At 39.7% G+C, this 14,504-nt stretch overlaps 1 protein-coding gene across 16 annotated transcripts in view; it reads right to left on the bottom strand.

The window, feature by feature from the left end:
- Positions 1-14,504, bottom strand: part of ICA1 (islet cell autoantigen 1) — a 137,684-nt gene that overhangs the window by 105,266 nt on the left and 17,914 nt on the right. For 7 of the 16 annotated variants that reach the window (XM_053926465.2, XM_053926461.1, XM_024577141.4 and 4 more), the window contains 3 exons: positions 6,903-6,998; positions 3,813-3,978; positions 430-502 (listed from right to left, as the gene is read on the bottom strand). In XM_053926465.2, the coding sequence (XP_053782440.1) occupies positions 430-502; positions 3,813-3,978; positions 6,903-6,919 (256 nt within the window). In that variant the 5' untranslated portion in view covers positions 6,920-6,998. The remainder of the gene's footprint in view (positions 1-429; positions 503-3,812; positions 3,979-6,902; positions 6,999-14,504) is intronic. The other 9 variants (XM_053926466.2, XM_053926464.2, XM_053926471.2 and 6 more) reach the window with 4 other exon arrangements.

Genomic DNA, 14,504 nt, shown 5'->3' with positions numbered 1-14,504 from the left:
CATTGTCACTAAAACATTGTCAATGAATTAACCTTATGAGCCTTCTCTCTCCATTTGGCCACTTTAGAAAGAACAACATTAGATAGAAGGGAGCCAGGGCAATTAAAAATTATTTTTAATCCCAATATATAAAAACTGAGAAAACTTTTTTATAGTTAGAAAACTAAATGTCATGTACTTAATCATAGGTGACCCAATACAAAATTCTTCCATTACAATACTTGCATTGAAAGACAAATGGCCCACGTAAAGGATTTCTGATGAAATTATTCAAGATCCTCCTCCCCACCACTTAAAGAGCAAAGACAGACACTCCTAACTAGTAGTTTCTTTGTCTTACTTCCTAAACATATGCAATGTCACAGTGAGGCAAAATATCCTATTTTTTACTGTCTAACTGATCGATATTCATACTTATGGTATACTTACAACATATCCTCTTTTGATAGAGTACAATTGCTTTAGACAAGTCCAAACAGGTTCTCTGAATTGAGTGAAACAGCTGTAATAAAAATACAAACAAACTGCTAAATGAAATAGGCAGAAGTGAAATAAAAAAATAAGTACACTGAACATAGCTGTAGTGTTTGATTTGCCCACTAAAAACAAGATTGCATGCTAAGCATGCTTGGTGTTACATGGTGTACTACACAGAAACTGCGACCAAAGCCTTCTAATATGCTCCCATATTGTTCTGTATTTATTGGGATTCATCATCTCTGCAATCTAAATTAAGATCTGCAGAGCAACGATTTCCTCCAGACAATTGAAATAATAGCTGAAAAACAGAAATCCTAAGTGAAGGGCCCAATTAGAGGACTCGGTAAACCAGAGACACAATATTCATTCATAATCTAATTTATTTCTTTTACCACTTGCCGTCTTCTTTTTTTAATGGAGAATCTGTCAATTAAGCATCATATTTAAAACATGAAATTAGCTTAGTTTGTGATCCTAATGTCTTTTAGGGCATGCTAAAACAACTCCATAAAAAGCAAACAAAAATCAATCAGCTGAATGTTTGTCTGTTAGAAGGCATCTGGTAAAATGCAGTTCACCTAGCAGCCCCATTACTCCTTATTTTCCCCATGATTTCATAAAGTACACAGAGAAGAAACCAAATGTCATGCTATAGCCATAACCGAGGGAGTTAAGGGAAAAGCAGGCGGGCTGTACTTTCAACTCATGGTGGACGGGGTCTTCGCGTCAGAAACTGAAACAGCTCAAGAAAAGACACAACAGACACTTCACACTTTCTCCACCAGCTCACAGGCCAGTGCTGGCATCAACTGGAAAACATGGAAGACAACATTATGCCTCTGAAGAGCCACCCAACGTGCCAGGGCAAAAGGCTTCCTTTGTCTCTCTCCGCGAGCTTACTGGTCCTGGTGATGTAGCTAGCAGTCACATCCTGGTGTTAGAAAGCACTTCACTATTTGGGTCAAAACAGATGATCTGCTTCATAGTATATACGAGCAAATTAATGAAAAGGAAGGCTTATGTCTATACTTAAAAGACTAAAACTATTCCCAGGAGTGCTTACTATGATAAAACTTGGACACAAAGCATATAAACTTTAGTAAATGTCATTTCATTATAATGCCTCCTCTAACTGTTTGGAAAAGGAAAATAAAAACTCTCATTTACCATAAAACAAAATAGGAAATCAGCAGTCTGAATCTGTTCCATCACAAATGCTTGATATCAGTATTCTGGGTCATAAACCACCAACACAAGGAAATTCAAAAACCATGTTGAGGATCGGATCTGCTGTCACTGCTCACTGTTTAAGAACTGAGGTACAGATTAAATGCAATAGAAGGCACACCTCTGCAGTGTTAGTTCTGTGAGTTTGACACCAGTACACACTCTGGTAACCACACCCAAAATAAGATAAGAAACCTTTCCACCACCAGCTGGGGTCTCCTCTGCTGTGGCACCTAAAAGACATAATTTAACTAAGTCTTGCTAGTCAGGTTAGTTTTGCTTGTGCTTGTACTTAAGAGCTATTTTTGAGAAAATTATTTTATTAACAAGAAATTTGGACAAATATTTAAGGTCCATGGAACATTTCTACATTGACTTCCCAACAGATTGTAATGAAATCTGATCATTATTTTAGCTTGGCACACAGCTTTCTGTGCCCACAGAATACAAGTTCTTATTTTATAGGCTTATCTTGTATGGATAACCGTGTAAAACCACATCAAAATGGTCTGCACACCGTTTTCATGTGTTTGATTGATGGAATCCAGTCTCTATAAACATCAACATTAGTATTAGCATTTCTGCAACAGAAACTTCTATCATGTGTAAAATTATTAGTCACAGCTAAGTACTTTGGACATTTTGCGCCTATGATAGCAGCTGTTTTGATTAAACTGTAGCTGATTCAGTAAAAATGCTGCTGCAAGAGTCTAACTATAAATATAAAATTGTTGCATTGTGTTTAATATACTAATCATTAACATGTTAAATTCCTTTTTGAATGAGGCTTGTATTTACTAGGGTGTTAAGAAGAAAAACATGAAATTGTCAGATGTGAAAAGCAAAAGCAACTTATAATCATTTCAACTGTATTTAGAATATGAAAATCAAAATAGATACCTTTGGGTGGTACTTTTCCCTATTGGAGCAATCTCCATTAGGACGTCCCTGCCAAACGCCCAGCTTCTGTTTGAACAATTCTAGAGATGGGGGACAGCTGGGAACTAATGCGAATTGCATTAACATGTACACTTGTTTGGTTAGTAGTTGGGGAATGTGCACTGTGTGACTGGCTGAAGACATAATGGTGAATAGGCTGAGGTGGAATTTGACCTCCTAGGAGAGGAAGGATAGGCAAACAAACCAACTCGAGGTAGTTTCATGAGAGATGAGTACCATGAATGGTGGCCCTGGGTTTGCTTCTACCCTCAGATGCACAGAATGAATTACCTCTCTTCCACATGACAGACCTTACTGTACAATTGACAACTAACCGATCTCCCCCTAAACCTTACTCTCTGTTACAATACAACCACAGTTTCCACCATCCTGGCCACCCTTCTCAGAAAGCTTTTGGAAATCTTGAGCTTTTTGTTTTAGTCTCATTAAATGTTCAGCTCATTAATTTTAGTTCATATATTAAATCTGGAGATCACTTTGAATTCTTTTCAGGTCCTGTAGCATCTTTTTCCTCTCAGTGCCCTGTTATTCCCAGAGGTATGCTTTTTAAATTTTAATCTAGACTATTGGCAGAATATCTGGGAAGACACAGAGTTTGTGGACCTTCTACCACTTATATTGGTATTCCAGGATCAACCAGATACGAATTCAGTTTACTGGATTATTAACTAGCCTAACTAAGTATCTGCTTAGTTCATTCATTCTAGAATTTTCCAGGGTGGAGCACCAAGCCTACCAGACTCCACTTTCCAGGATCTCTCGCTGTCATCTTTTTTTGTTTTTCTAAATGTAAACATTTGCCAGACCCTAGTGTTGGTATCACTAGCGGTGGTTCTTTAATTGCATTCATGTTTTTCAACATGTACTGAGAACTGACCACATGCCATGCATTTCAACTAAGTGCAAAAAACAAACAAAAAGATGGACACATATGGGTAGTTACATGAGAATTTGTAAGTTTAAAAAAAATATATATATATAGGCTGGGATTGAAATGATCTGATCCTAGACTTTCCTCATGAACTGGTTGTTCACAATCGATTTTCAAATGGAAAGCCCTCCTATGCCTGCCCAGGTGAGTCTGCTCCAGGCCCATGACCCCAGCAAGGCGGCCGTGTGGGGACAGAGAGAAACTGGGGGCTCACCTCCAGCTTAGCATCCAGGTCCGCGTCAGAGGCCACAACGTGCTCGTCTTCCTTCTTCCCGGTGGCTTTGATGAAGGCCTGCTTCGTTTCCCAGTACTTCTGCTGCATCTTATTCACAACTGACTTATCCTGAGCATAGCGATCCTGTAAGTCCCAGGGATAGCTGCTGAAAACATTTAAAGAGCTCTTTTATTCATGGCTTTCGTAACGACTGAGACCTTTCAGTGCGAACAAACTTACGCAAACGTTATATTATACATTTACAACATTAATCAGCATATACTTTCTTTTGTGGTTATTACACCAAAAAAGCTAATCAACTCTGACTCCAAAACCTTAAAAGTCAGTGAAGAAATAAAACAACTTCTGTGGGAAATCAAGAAACTCGACCTTGAAGAGAGTTTAGATATCAACAGGTGGGACACACCCCTTTCAGAAGTGGAGAAAGTGAGGGGGCCAGGCAGGGTGACTGGCTCAAGTCACCAGTGAGCCAGAGATAAAGCTGGACACCCGTGGTCTCTCCACCCCTGAAGTGATGGCAGAAAGGCCGAGATAAAGGGCTGAAAAACAGCACACTTCAGATCTGTCACAGATGTACCTAAAAATAGTCAAGCTCATAGAATCCCAGAGTAGAATGGTGGCTGCCAGGGGCTGGGTGGCGTGAGGGGGAAATGGGAAATTGCTCATCAATGGTCATAAAGTTTCGATTATGCCTGATGAATAAATTCCCGAGATATAGTGTTATATCCCTAGAGTTAAGAACACTGCATTGTACACGTAAAAAATTGTTAAGAGGGTAGATTTCTTACCCAGCCAAATAAAATTTAAAAACATTTAAAAAATCTGTTATAGATTTCTGACATTAAAACTTTAATTTCTTACATACACATGTTTCAAATACTTGACGTTCTTCAGGAAGAGCATAGTGAAGATCAAATCAAAAAGTACGTAAGAAGAAATTAGGAAAAATATTGAGAATGAAATGGAGTTTTGTAAAGTGACCAGAGTACCTCAAATACTGATGGGAAGTCTGCCGTTGGCGCTCCATCCCTCCCCTTATTCTCTACAACCCTCCTCCCACCTAGATTCCTGTTCCAGAGGCCCGCACGCCTGTCCTGTACAGAACGCATCATATTCCACCCGAGCTACTGCCGCTCAAAGTGTGCCAGGCCTGGCCTGTGTCCTAAACCATGAGTTGCTTTACACTACCCTATCGGAATACCTGGACCTCAAAACCTGATGATTGGTAACCTCCTTGCAGGTAACATTTACAGTTTTCTACTCACATTTTTATTCTTAAAAAGTCCTGAGGGATTTCGGGTGACTTTCTTAGCAACGGTTATCTTTGGAAGAGAGAAGTAGAATTGGAGGGACTTTCATGGTTTCTGAATTATTTAGAAGTTCTAGTAAGAACTTACACAATGAAAAATGAAAAATAAGGTGAAAATACCCATTATTTTTATGTAAAAGGTAATCTCTCTGTAGAGATTGTACATTAATAGACTGGAAGGATATACCCCAATTCCCAAACTGGGGTTATTTCAGGGGAATTTCAGTGGAATTGAGTGGACTTCTTTGTATTGTTATCTTTTTATTTTTTTTCCCAAAGGTCATGGATTAGCAGAAAAAAATTTCCTTTTTAAAAAAAACAACAGGGACTTTAGAGATCTAGCAAAAACGAATGCCTCAATCCCACCCCCGGTCATTTAACACATGAGGAATCTTAGGTTTGCAAAGGTTAAGAATCTTGTCTAAAGTCACACAGGATTAAAATCCAGGCCCCTGAATCCCAGTCCAGGGCTCAGTACAATGGTTCTGTAGCCCTTGTATTTCAGCAGCACGCAGTGAAGTGGCAGAGTGAGTGGGAAAAAGACTTTGGAGAACAGCCTACTTCTTGGGGCTCTCCGATCTGTCACACACAATTGACTACCTACTTCCCAGAGCCGCTGCTGATATGACAGCCATTAGGAGGGTCACAGGATGGGACCACCCCCTTGTCTTAATGAGGCAAGATGGAATAACTAAAAAAAAAAACAGTATGACAACCCTTAGTTAGAAAGCTGTCAAATGGCAATGCTCAGGGAAACTAAATCCCTTAGTTATTTATTAATTACCTTTTAAAACTCTCTACTGAGAGAGGAGGGATTGAAAAGTGTGTTCTTTGTCATAATTAATTGTGCATTTGATAATAAAAACATGCACCACGTTTTTCATGATACAAATTAAAAGTGGTAAAACGTGACAAAGATCTGCTTGCCTGATGGGATAAAAGTTCAAAAGGGTTCAGAACCACTGCTTGAAACAGATCTGGAATTTATAAGATGTTAACCATGCTGCTTAGATGTGTTATAGGCACATAACTGTCGGTGCTAACATTGCCATATGATTACCACGTGTGTTTTATTCATCATTATTAATAATAAAAGTCAACAGTGATTGACTTTTTTTTTTTTTAAGAGTTTATTTATTTTGGAGAGGGGAAGGGAGGGAGAAAGAGGAAGAGAAACATCAATGTGTGGTTGCCTCTTGTGCACCCCCTACTGGGGACCTGGCCCACAACTCAGGCATGTGCCCTAGATTGGGGATCGAACCAGTAACCCTTTGGTTCCCAGGCAGGCACTCAATCCATTGAGCCACACCAGCTAGGGCTCAACAAGTTATGACTATATTAATGAGTCTGAGTTTGTGTTCATTCATTATTTTATCACTTCCCTACATAAGATTATCTTAATATAATTCTAATATTATAAACTGTAAATAAGATAGTGATAAAAACTGTATCAACTCATTACATTTAAAGAAATAGTGGTAAGAAAAGCCAACATTTGCTTTCGAAGAGAAAAGTTAGATAAAAAAATTTCTTAGAGAATACTCATTAGGTAAGAACTTATATTTTGGGGTACTTGATTTCCATATTACATTTAATAGGGATATTGAACTTGACTATACCCAGCATTGGATAGGACTTATGGGTTATTCATCACTAATGTGACTCTTGATTTTTCTCAACAGACATTTTTTGAACATATACCATGTGCTTTCCACTTTGACTAGCCTCTCCCAATTCAGAAAAGACAACAAATTTCTTACCATTTGTGTCCTGACATGTTTTTTTCTTCCTTTTCTATTGATGACTTGGGGAGAAGGGGCAGGGAAAAAGCATGAGAGGATAAATTATATTATAGCCTGAAATAAAAACAAATATGTTTAACAGTTACACATTGTGTTACAATGATGGGTTAATTTGACACACAAAATTTCCAATCTAAGGCATGTCTAATTGTATTTTTAGGGGCCCAACGCTACTACACAATAACACTATACACTGGTGTCAAGAATAGTTTAGCTAAGTAACACTGGAAGAAATATCCCAAATGAAGTGTAAGAAATGAACAAGCAAGTTGAATGGAAAAGGAAGATTGTAGAAGACTATATAAAACGATACTATGACATACAGAGCAATGCTGTACATATGAAAGTATAGAAATATTATCCAGTGAAGGTGTAAAGAATTGCTTAGGAATGATCAACACTAAATTCCAGGCAACAGTTACCACTGCAGTGGGGGGTGGGGTATTATGTGAGAGGTGTTTGCAGGGACTTCGGCTGTACCTGTAGTGTTCTCTGTGTTAAATTAAGCAGTGAGTATATTGCATTGGTATGCCTTAGAGATTTGAAATATTTCATAATCAGTAATTCTAAAAAATGAACCAGTACACTGCAAAAACAAAAAAAGAGTTGATTGGCTAGAATGAGATAGCAAGAACGGGTAAAAAGGAGGAAAATGTGTTTATTTCAGTTTTTATCAGCCTAACATTTTATTTTCATATGGGAGTCACTTGATGTCTCTGCCCCTCACTCCATTTGCCCCATTCATGGAAACTACTAGCCAACCAATAGGGAGGGGCAGAACCACTGAACCCAGCCACACTTCCATGCCATTCTTTACTGCAAAGAGTGGTGAGCTCACTACTTGAAGAGGTGGCCTCTGGCCAGACACAGACTGCTGGCTGCCAGAGTGTATGCTCCGTGTGTGAGAGCTTCTGGCTACTACAACAAAATCAATGCAATCGTCTCCTTTTGCCTTAGAAAGGGTCCTGACAACTAGTATCCTTAAAATGATTAGTTTCCCAGGCTTTCAAAAATGTGTTAAGGGAACTAAATTAAGGTGTTGAAATTCCAGGCTTCTTTCTTAGAGTGTCCAGATGCCCCTGGAATGACAGCATCCTGTAATCATCATCTCTCCTCCTCCTGGAGAGCATCCAGGTTTTTGGACCATTTGCTTTGGAAATGACATTCATGATGAGTAAGCCTTGCCCTCTGCCCAGTAAATCGTGGGAGGCCACTAACTACCCACACAACTTCACAGCAAGTACACATTTGCTTTACTTAGCTCAAAATTTCCAACAAAATTTTTCATAAAAAGATATTGTTCAAGGAAATGAAATTATTATTGTCTTGAGTTTGACTTCACCAGGAACTATTAGGTTAGTATTTTTTAAACATATATTTTATTGATTATGCTATTACAGTTGTCCCATTTTTATTTGCCTTTGTTCCCCTCCACACTGTACCACCCCTCCCACGAGCATTACCCCCCCCTCCCACCCCCTTAGTTCATGTCCACGGGTCGTATATATAAGTTCTTTGGCTTCTCCATTTCCCACACTATTCTTAACATCCCCCTGCCTATTTTGTACCTACTATTTATGCTTCTTATTCCCTGTACCTTTGCCCTCACCCCTCCCCCTCTCCACTGAAAACCCTCCATGTGATCTCCATTTCTGTGATTTTGTTCCTGTTCTAGTAGTTTGCTTAGTTTGTTTTTGTTTTTGTTTTTGTTTTGTTTTTTAGGTTCAGTTGTTGATAGTTGTGAGTTTGTCGTCATTTTACTGTTCATAGTTTTGATCATCTTCTTTTTCTTAGATAAGTCCCTTTAACGTTTCATATAATAAGGGCTTGGTGATGATGAACTCCTTTAACTTGACCTTATCTAGGAAGCACTTTATCTGCCCTTCTATTCGAAATGATAGATTTGCTGGATAGAGTAATCTTGGATGTAGGTCTTTGCCTTTCATCACTTGGAATACTTTCCAGCCCCTTCTTGCTTGCAAGGTTTCTTTTGAGAAATCAGTTGTTAGTCTTATGGGCACTCCTTTGTAGGTAATTAATGCTCCTTTTCTCATGTTGCTTTTAAGATTCTTCCCTTATCTTTAATCTTGTGTAATGTAATGTTATAATTATGATGTGCCTTGGTGTGTGCTTCCTTAGGTCCACTTCTTTGGGACTCTCTGAGCTTCCTGGACTTCCTGGAAGTCTATTTCTTTTGCCAGATTGGGGAAGTTCTCCTTCATTACTTGTTCAAATAAGTTTTCAATTTCTTGCTCTTCCTCTTCTCCTAGTACTTCTATGATTCAGATGTTGGAGTGTTTAAAGTTGTCCTGGAGGTTCCTAATCCTCTCCTCATTTTTTTGAATTCTTGTTTCTTCATTCTGTTCTGGTTGAATGTTTATTTCTTCTTTCTGTTACAAATCATTGATTTGAATCCCGGTTTCCTTCCCTTCACTGTTGGGTCCCTGTATATTTTTCTTTATTTTACTTCGCATAGCCTTTATTTTTTCCTCTCTTTTGAGACCATACTCCACCATTTCTGTGAGCATCCTGATTACCAGTGTTTTGAACTGTGCATCTGATAGGTTGGCTATCTCTTCATTTCTTAGTTCTATTTTTTGGAGCTTTGACCTGTTCTTTCATTTGGGCCATATTTTTTTGTCTTGACACAGCTGTTACATTGTAAGGGGCGGAGCCTTAGGTATTCACCAGCGTGCAGCTATTCACGTAGCTGCGTTGTGGTGCTGTGGGGGGGGAGGGGCTCGAGAGGGAACAATGCCACTTGCTCAGCTCTCGGCTGGCTTTCAGTCACTTCCCCCACTTCCCACAAGCAAACTGGTCCCTTCTGGTTCTGATTCCCAGGGAGGTGAGTTTGTGTACATTCTAGGACCCTGTGGGTCTCTCCAATGGCCTCTCCTGTGAGGCTGGGAGTTTCTCCTTCCGCTGCAACCCTGCGTTGCACAATCTGTCTCGCTCCCCAGTTGTTCCTCCCAGATTATCTGCATACAAATGTGGGACTGCCTGGTCCCCCAGCCACCACCTTGCCTGCTCCTCCAGCTGCCACCTCACATGCTTGGTCCTTTAGCCGCTGTCTTGCTGCACATCCCCTCCATCCCGGCTGCCCATCTCCATGCCTCCTACCGGTCTGGATGAATGTTTCTTTAACTCCTTGGTTGTCAGACTTCTATACAGTTTGATTTTCTGAAAGTTCTGGTTATTTTTTGTTTTTAAATTTGTTGTTGTCCTTCTTTTGGTTGTGCGAGGAGGTGAAGTGAATCTACCTATGCCTCCATTTTGGCCAGAAGTCCAGGATTATTAGTACTTTCTGATTAATATTTTTACTGTGATTGAAAAAAACATATTTATTCTCTTAACAATTTTTAAGTGTATAGTACAGTATTGTTATCTTTAACATGGTTGTACAACAGACCCCCAGTACATCTTCATCTTGCATGACTGAAACTTCATACCCATGGAACAATTTCCTGTTTCCTCTTCCCCCAGCCTCTAGCAACCACCATTTTACTTTCTCTTGCTGAGTTTGACTATCTTAGATACTTCATGTGAGTGGAATCATGCAGCATTTGTCTTGTGATTAGTTTATTTCACTTAGAACAATGACCTCAAGGCTCGTACATGCTGTAACATAGGACAGGTTTTCTGTCTTTTTTAAGGCTGAATAATATTCCATTGTACATATGTAGCACATTTTTTCAATCCATTCTTCCGTTGATGGACATTTAGATTGCTTACACATCTTAGCTATTATGAATAATGCTGCAATAAACATAATTGTAAAAATATCTCTTCAAGATTCTGTTTTTATTTTTTAAAGATATTATACCCAGAAGTGGAATTGCTAGATCATATGGTAGCTCTATTTTTTATTTTGTGAGAAACCTTCATATTTTTTTCACAGCAACTGCACCATTTTACATTCCCACCAACAGTGCTTCAGGGGTTCCAATTTCTTCACATCTTCACCAACACTTGTTATTTCCTGGAATTTTTTTATAGCAGTCATCCTAATGGGCATGAGGTGATATGTCATTGTGGCTTTGATTTGCATTACCCTGAGCATTAATGCAGGTGAGCATCTTTTCTTATGCTCATTTGCCATTTGCATGTCTTCTTTGGAAAAATGTCTAATCAAGTAAGTCCTTGGCCTATTTTCTAATTGAGTAATTTCCTTGTTATTGCATTGTAGGAGTTCTGAATATTCCGGGTATTAACCCTTCATTTGATACATGGTTTGTAAATACTTTCTCACATTCAGTAAGTTGCTTCTTAAGTGTTGACTACTTCATTTGCTGCAACTTTTTGATAAAATTTTGATCATTAAAGTATTTAACAATTTATCTGTGGTAAAATAGATAATAAAATCACTGAGCAAACTACCTGGACCCCCAAGCTACTTCCAGATTATGATGCCACATTATGCTGCATGTTCCTCGAGGCACTGTTTCCAGGCTACTTGCACTGGAATCTTCTGGGATGTCAACATGCATATTCCAGGGCCACACCCCTTAGCTACTGAACTGGAATCTCTGGGAATGTGTCTGTAATAGCCGTTGCAAGGGACTCTTAAGCACATTATAGTCTGAGTGCCACAGCTAAACGGCACCCAGAAAATTTTCTCTCTGGAAATGAATGTTGTCTTGAATAAAGTGCTGGATTCTATGCAACTTGAGCAAATGGACCGTTTGGTTCACAGGCCAGTGCTCAATCCACTGAGCCACACCAGCCAGGGCCCTTTTGCATATCCTAGTCCCTTCTTATTTTTACCCAGCTGGCCAACCCCCTCCCACCTTGCAACTATATGTCTGCTCTCTGTATCTATGTTTGTTTCTGTTTTGTTTATTTTGTGTTTTAGATTCCACATATAAGTGAAACCATATGGTATTTGTCTTTCTCTGACTTATTTCACTTAACATAATACCCCCTAGGTCAATCCATGCTGTCCAAATGGTAAGATCCCATTCTATTTTATGGCCGAGTAATACTCTGTTGTGCACATATACCACTTCTTCTTTATCTCACTCTCTATAGATGGATGCCTAGTGTGCTTCATATTTGGGCTGTTGTAAGGAATGCTCCAATGAACATAGAATGCATGTATCTTTTCAAATTAGTGGTTTTTAAAAAAAAAATAAATACCCATAAGTGGGATTGCTGGGTCATATGGTAGTTCTATTTTTAATTTGTTTAGGAACCTCCGTACTTTTTTCCATAGTGGCTGCACCAATGTACAATCCTACCAACAGTGCACAAGCCTTCTCTTTTCTCCACGTGCTCAGCAACACTTGTTTGTTGACTTGTGGAAGATCATTTTATCCACCTGTGTGGACAGGCTACAACTGTTCCACTTGTTTCAATTTCTGATAGCCAGTAAAAAAACCATTTTGAATACACCAGAAAGCCAATACATAAGCAAGGTTTTTCCTAAATACCCCTAAAATAACCTTTTCCAATTCTGCTAGGTTCAAAAATGCTAAACCAAGTCTTCTTAAAAAAAGAAAAGTTTGATGCATTGCAATGGAGAAAGAAGAGAAGTCAGTCTGTCCTTGGCTGCCTTAAACCCTGATGCTGACTTTTCCTCCTTGGAGATAGAACATGAGAAAGTATTTTCAGTCCATATAGGCTGTCTTCAGCAGCGCTCAACTTGTGTTCAAGTTATGTTCCTTTTCTATGAGCTTATGGTGCTAGCTTCTGACACTTCTGATTGCATTTGGATTATGCAAAGGATATAATATTGTTGAGCCAACCCTTCAGAGCAAAGGTAAGATCAGTAGCCATATTTGACCATATCACTACTCTCAACCCACAGCAGTATTTCAGTAAGCTTCCTCCTGAACCACACTTCCTGTGTCCTGATTCTTGGGTAGTTTCATGTTTAAATTAATTATATTTCCAACCTTACCAGTAGATTTTTCTCTCCCAACCAGTGAGCAGTTTTTCTGTTAGCTGGAGCACTAGCTGAAACCGAGTCCAGGATCCTTTTTCTTGTCTCTGCACTGAACATAAGGTGCGTTCTCTTGAACTGCCGATCTGAGGCACTGCCAAATTTGTTATTCTCCTCTCTAATTTATTCAAAATCTCTATTTTCTAACTAAAACTTGTCACTATCTTGGAGCTCTGCAGTTGTCCACACCACATCTAGCTTTCTTTGGCAAGTGGGCTATTTTTTTCCCATAAGAAACACACGTTTGCCCTGGCCGGTGTGGCTCAGTTGGTTGGGCACTGTCCTGAAAAGCAAACGGTTGCCAGTTCGATTCCTGGTGAGGGCACATGCCTGGGTTATGGGTTTGGTCCCTGGTCAGGGTGCCTATGAGAGGCAACAGATCAATGTTTCTCCCTTCCATCTATGTTTCTCTTCCTCTCTGTCTCTCTCCCTTCCCCACTCCCTAAAAACAAATAAATAAAATCTTTAAAAAAAAAACCATTTTTAAGAGAAGACAGGCTTACAGTATTACGGGTGTGAAGTGGCGCATTTCAATCACCTCATAGTAAAATCCTCACTCCCAAACACCACCTTCAGGGCACCACAGGTCAGTGAACGAGGTGCAAATCTGTTCACTTTTGACACTGCTGAACCTGGGACCTGACCTTCAGTTGACACCTTGTCAACTGTTTTGCAGTCATTTTTTTTTTTTCATGGAACATAAAATGGTAAAAGATCTCATGAGCAATGGATGTCTTATATTTGATGAAATATAGAGTAACCTTAAAATTAATCCTCAGTAAAATTATACATCAGTCCTTGCCACAGACTTTTGGGGCTGTTTGTGTGTAAACGAAAAGGAGAATCTGAAGTCAGGGAATGCCGAGTGTTACCTGTGACATATTACCTGTAACGTGCAAGGGGCGCCATGACCGAGGAAGGTGCCCAGGGCCAGGGGAACAGAGAGGAGAGGGCACAGAGCTGGCGTGCTCCACGGCCTTTGGGCTGAGAGGCTAAGCATCAGTAGCGTCTGGCCCTGTGACGGTGAAGAGTGCATGTGTGTGCATGTGTGTGTGGCGGGTGGGGCAGTGGTGGGGGTATTATTCCAGGCAGGGGGGAAGCAATGAACAAATTCTCCCACAGTGGAACTGCACGGTGCGCACGTACAACCAACCACAAGCAGACGTGCATTCCCGTAACTTCACAAAAGACGTATGACTGGGGAGACATAGGGGCCGATCACTGAGTCACCTTTTGTCCCTTTCAGCATTTAGATACACTCTGTATCTAAATGGAGGGTAGACACTCAGTGCTGTTTATTTCACAAATAGTGAGCGTCTAGAGAGTGCATCTTTGACCATCTGTAAGCCTGTGCCATGTCTTTTAGATTCAGCTTCCAATTGCATAATACTTATTTATATAATTTTATGCTGGTTCCATGTTTCTGTTATTACAGAGATTCACTTCAGTTAGAAACATCACCAGTTTTTAATATTTTGCTTCGTCACTGGGTTTATTTCTCTGGAGCAGTTTTAGACCTATGTAAGTCATATAATTTAGAGCCCACAGGAAACTGAGACAACCAGATAACGCCCCTTCCTTTTACAGTGGGGACTCGTGATAGAGAGATGCCCCTAACG

The sequence above is a fragment of the Desmodus rotundus genome, chromosome 6, assembly GCF_022682495.2.
Source record: "Desmodus rotundus isolate HL8 chromosome 6, HLdesRot8A.1, whole genome shotgun sequence".
In the NCBI taxonomy this organism is placed as follows: domain Eukaryota; kingdom Metazoa; phylum Chordata; class Mammalia; order Chiroptera; family Phyllostomidae; genus Desmodus; species Desmodus rotundus.
Note: the sequence above shows the minus strand (reverse complement) of the source record. Positions and strands in the feature narration are given on the sequence as shown.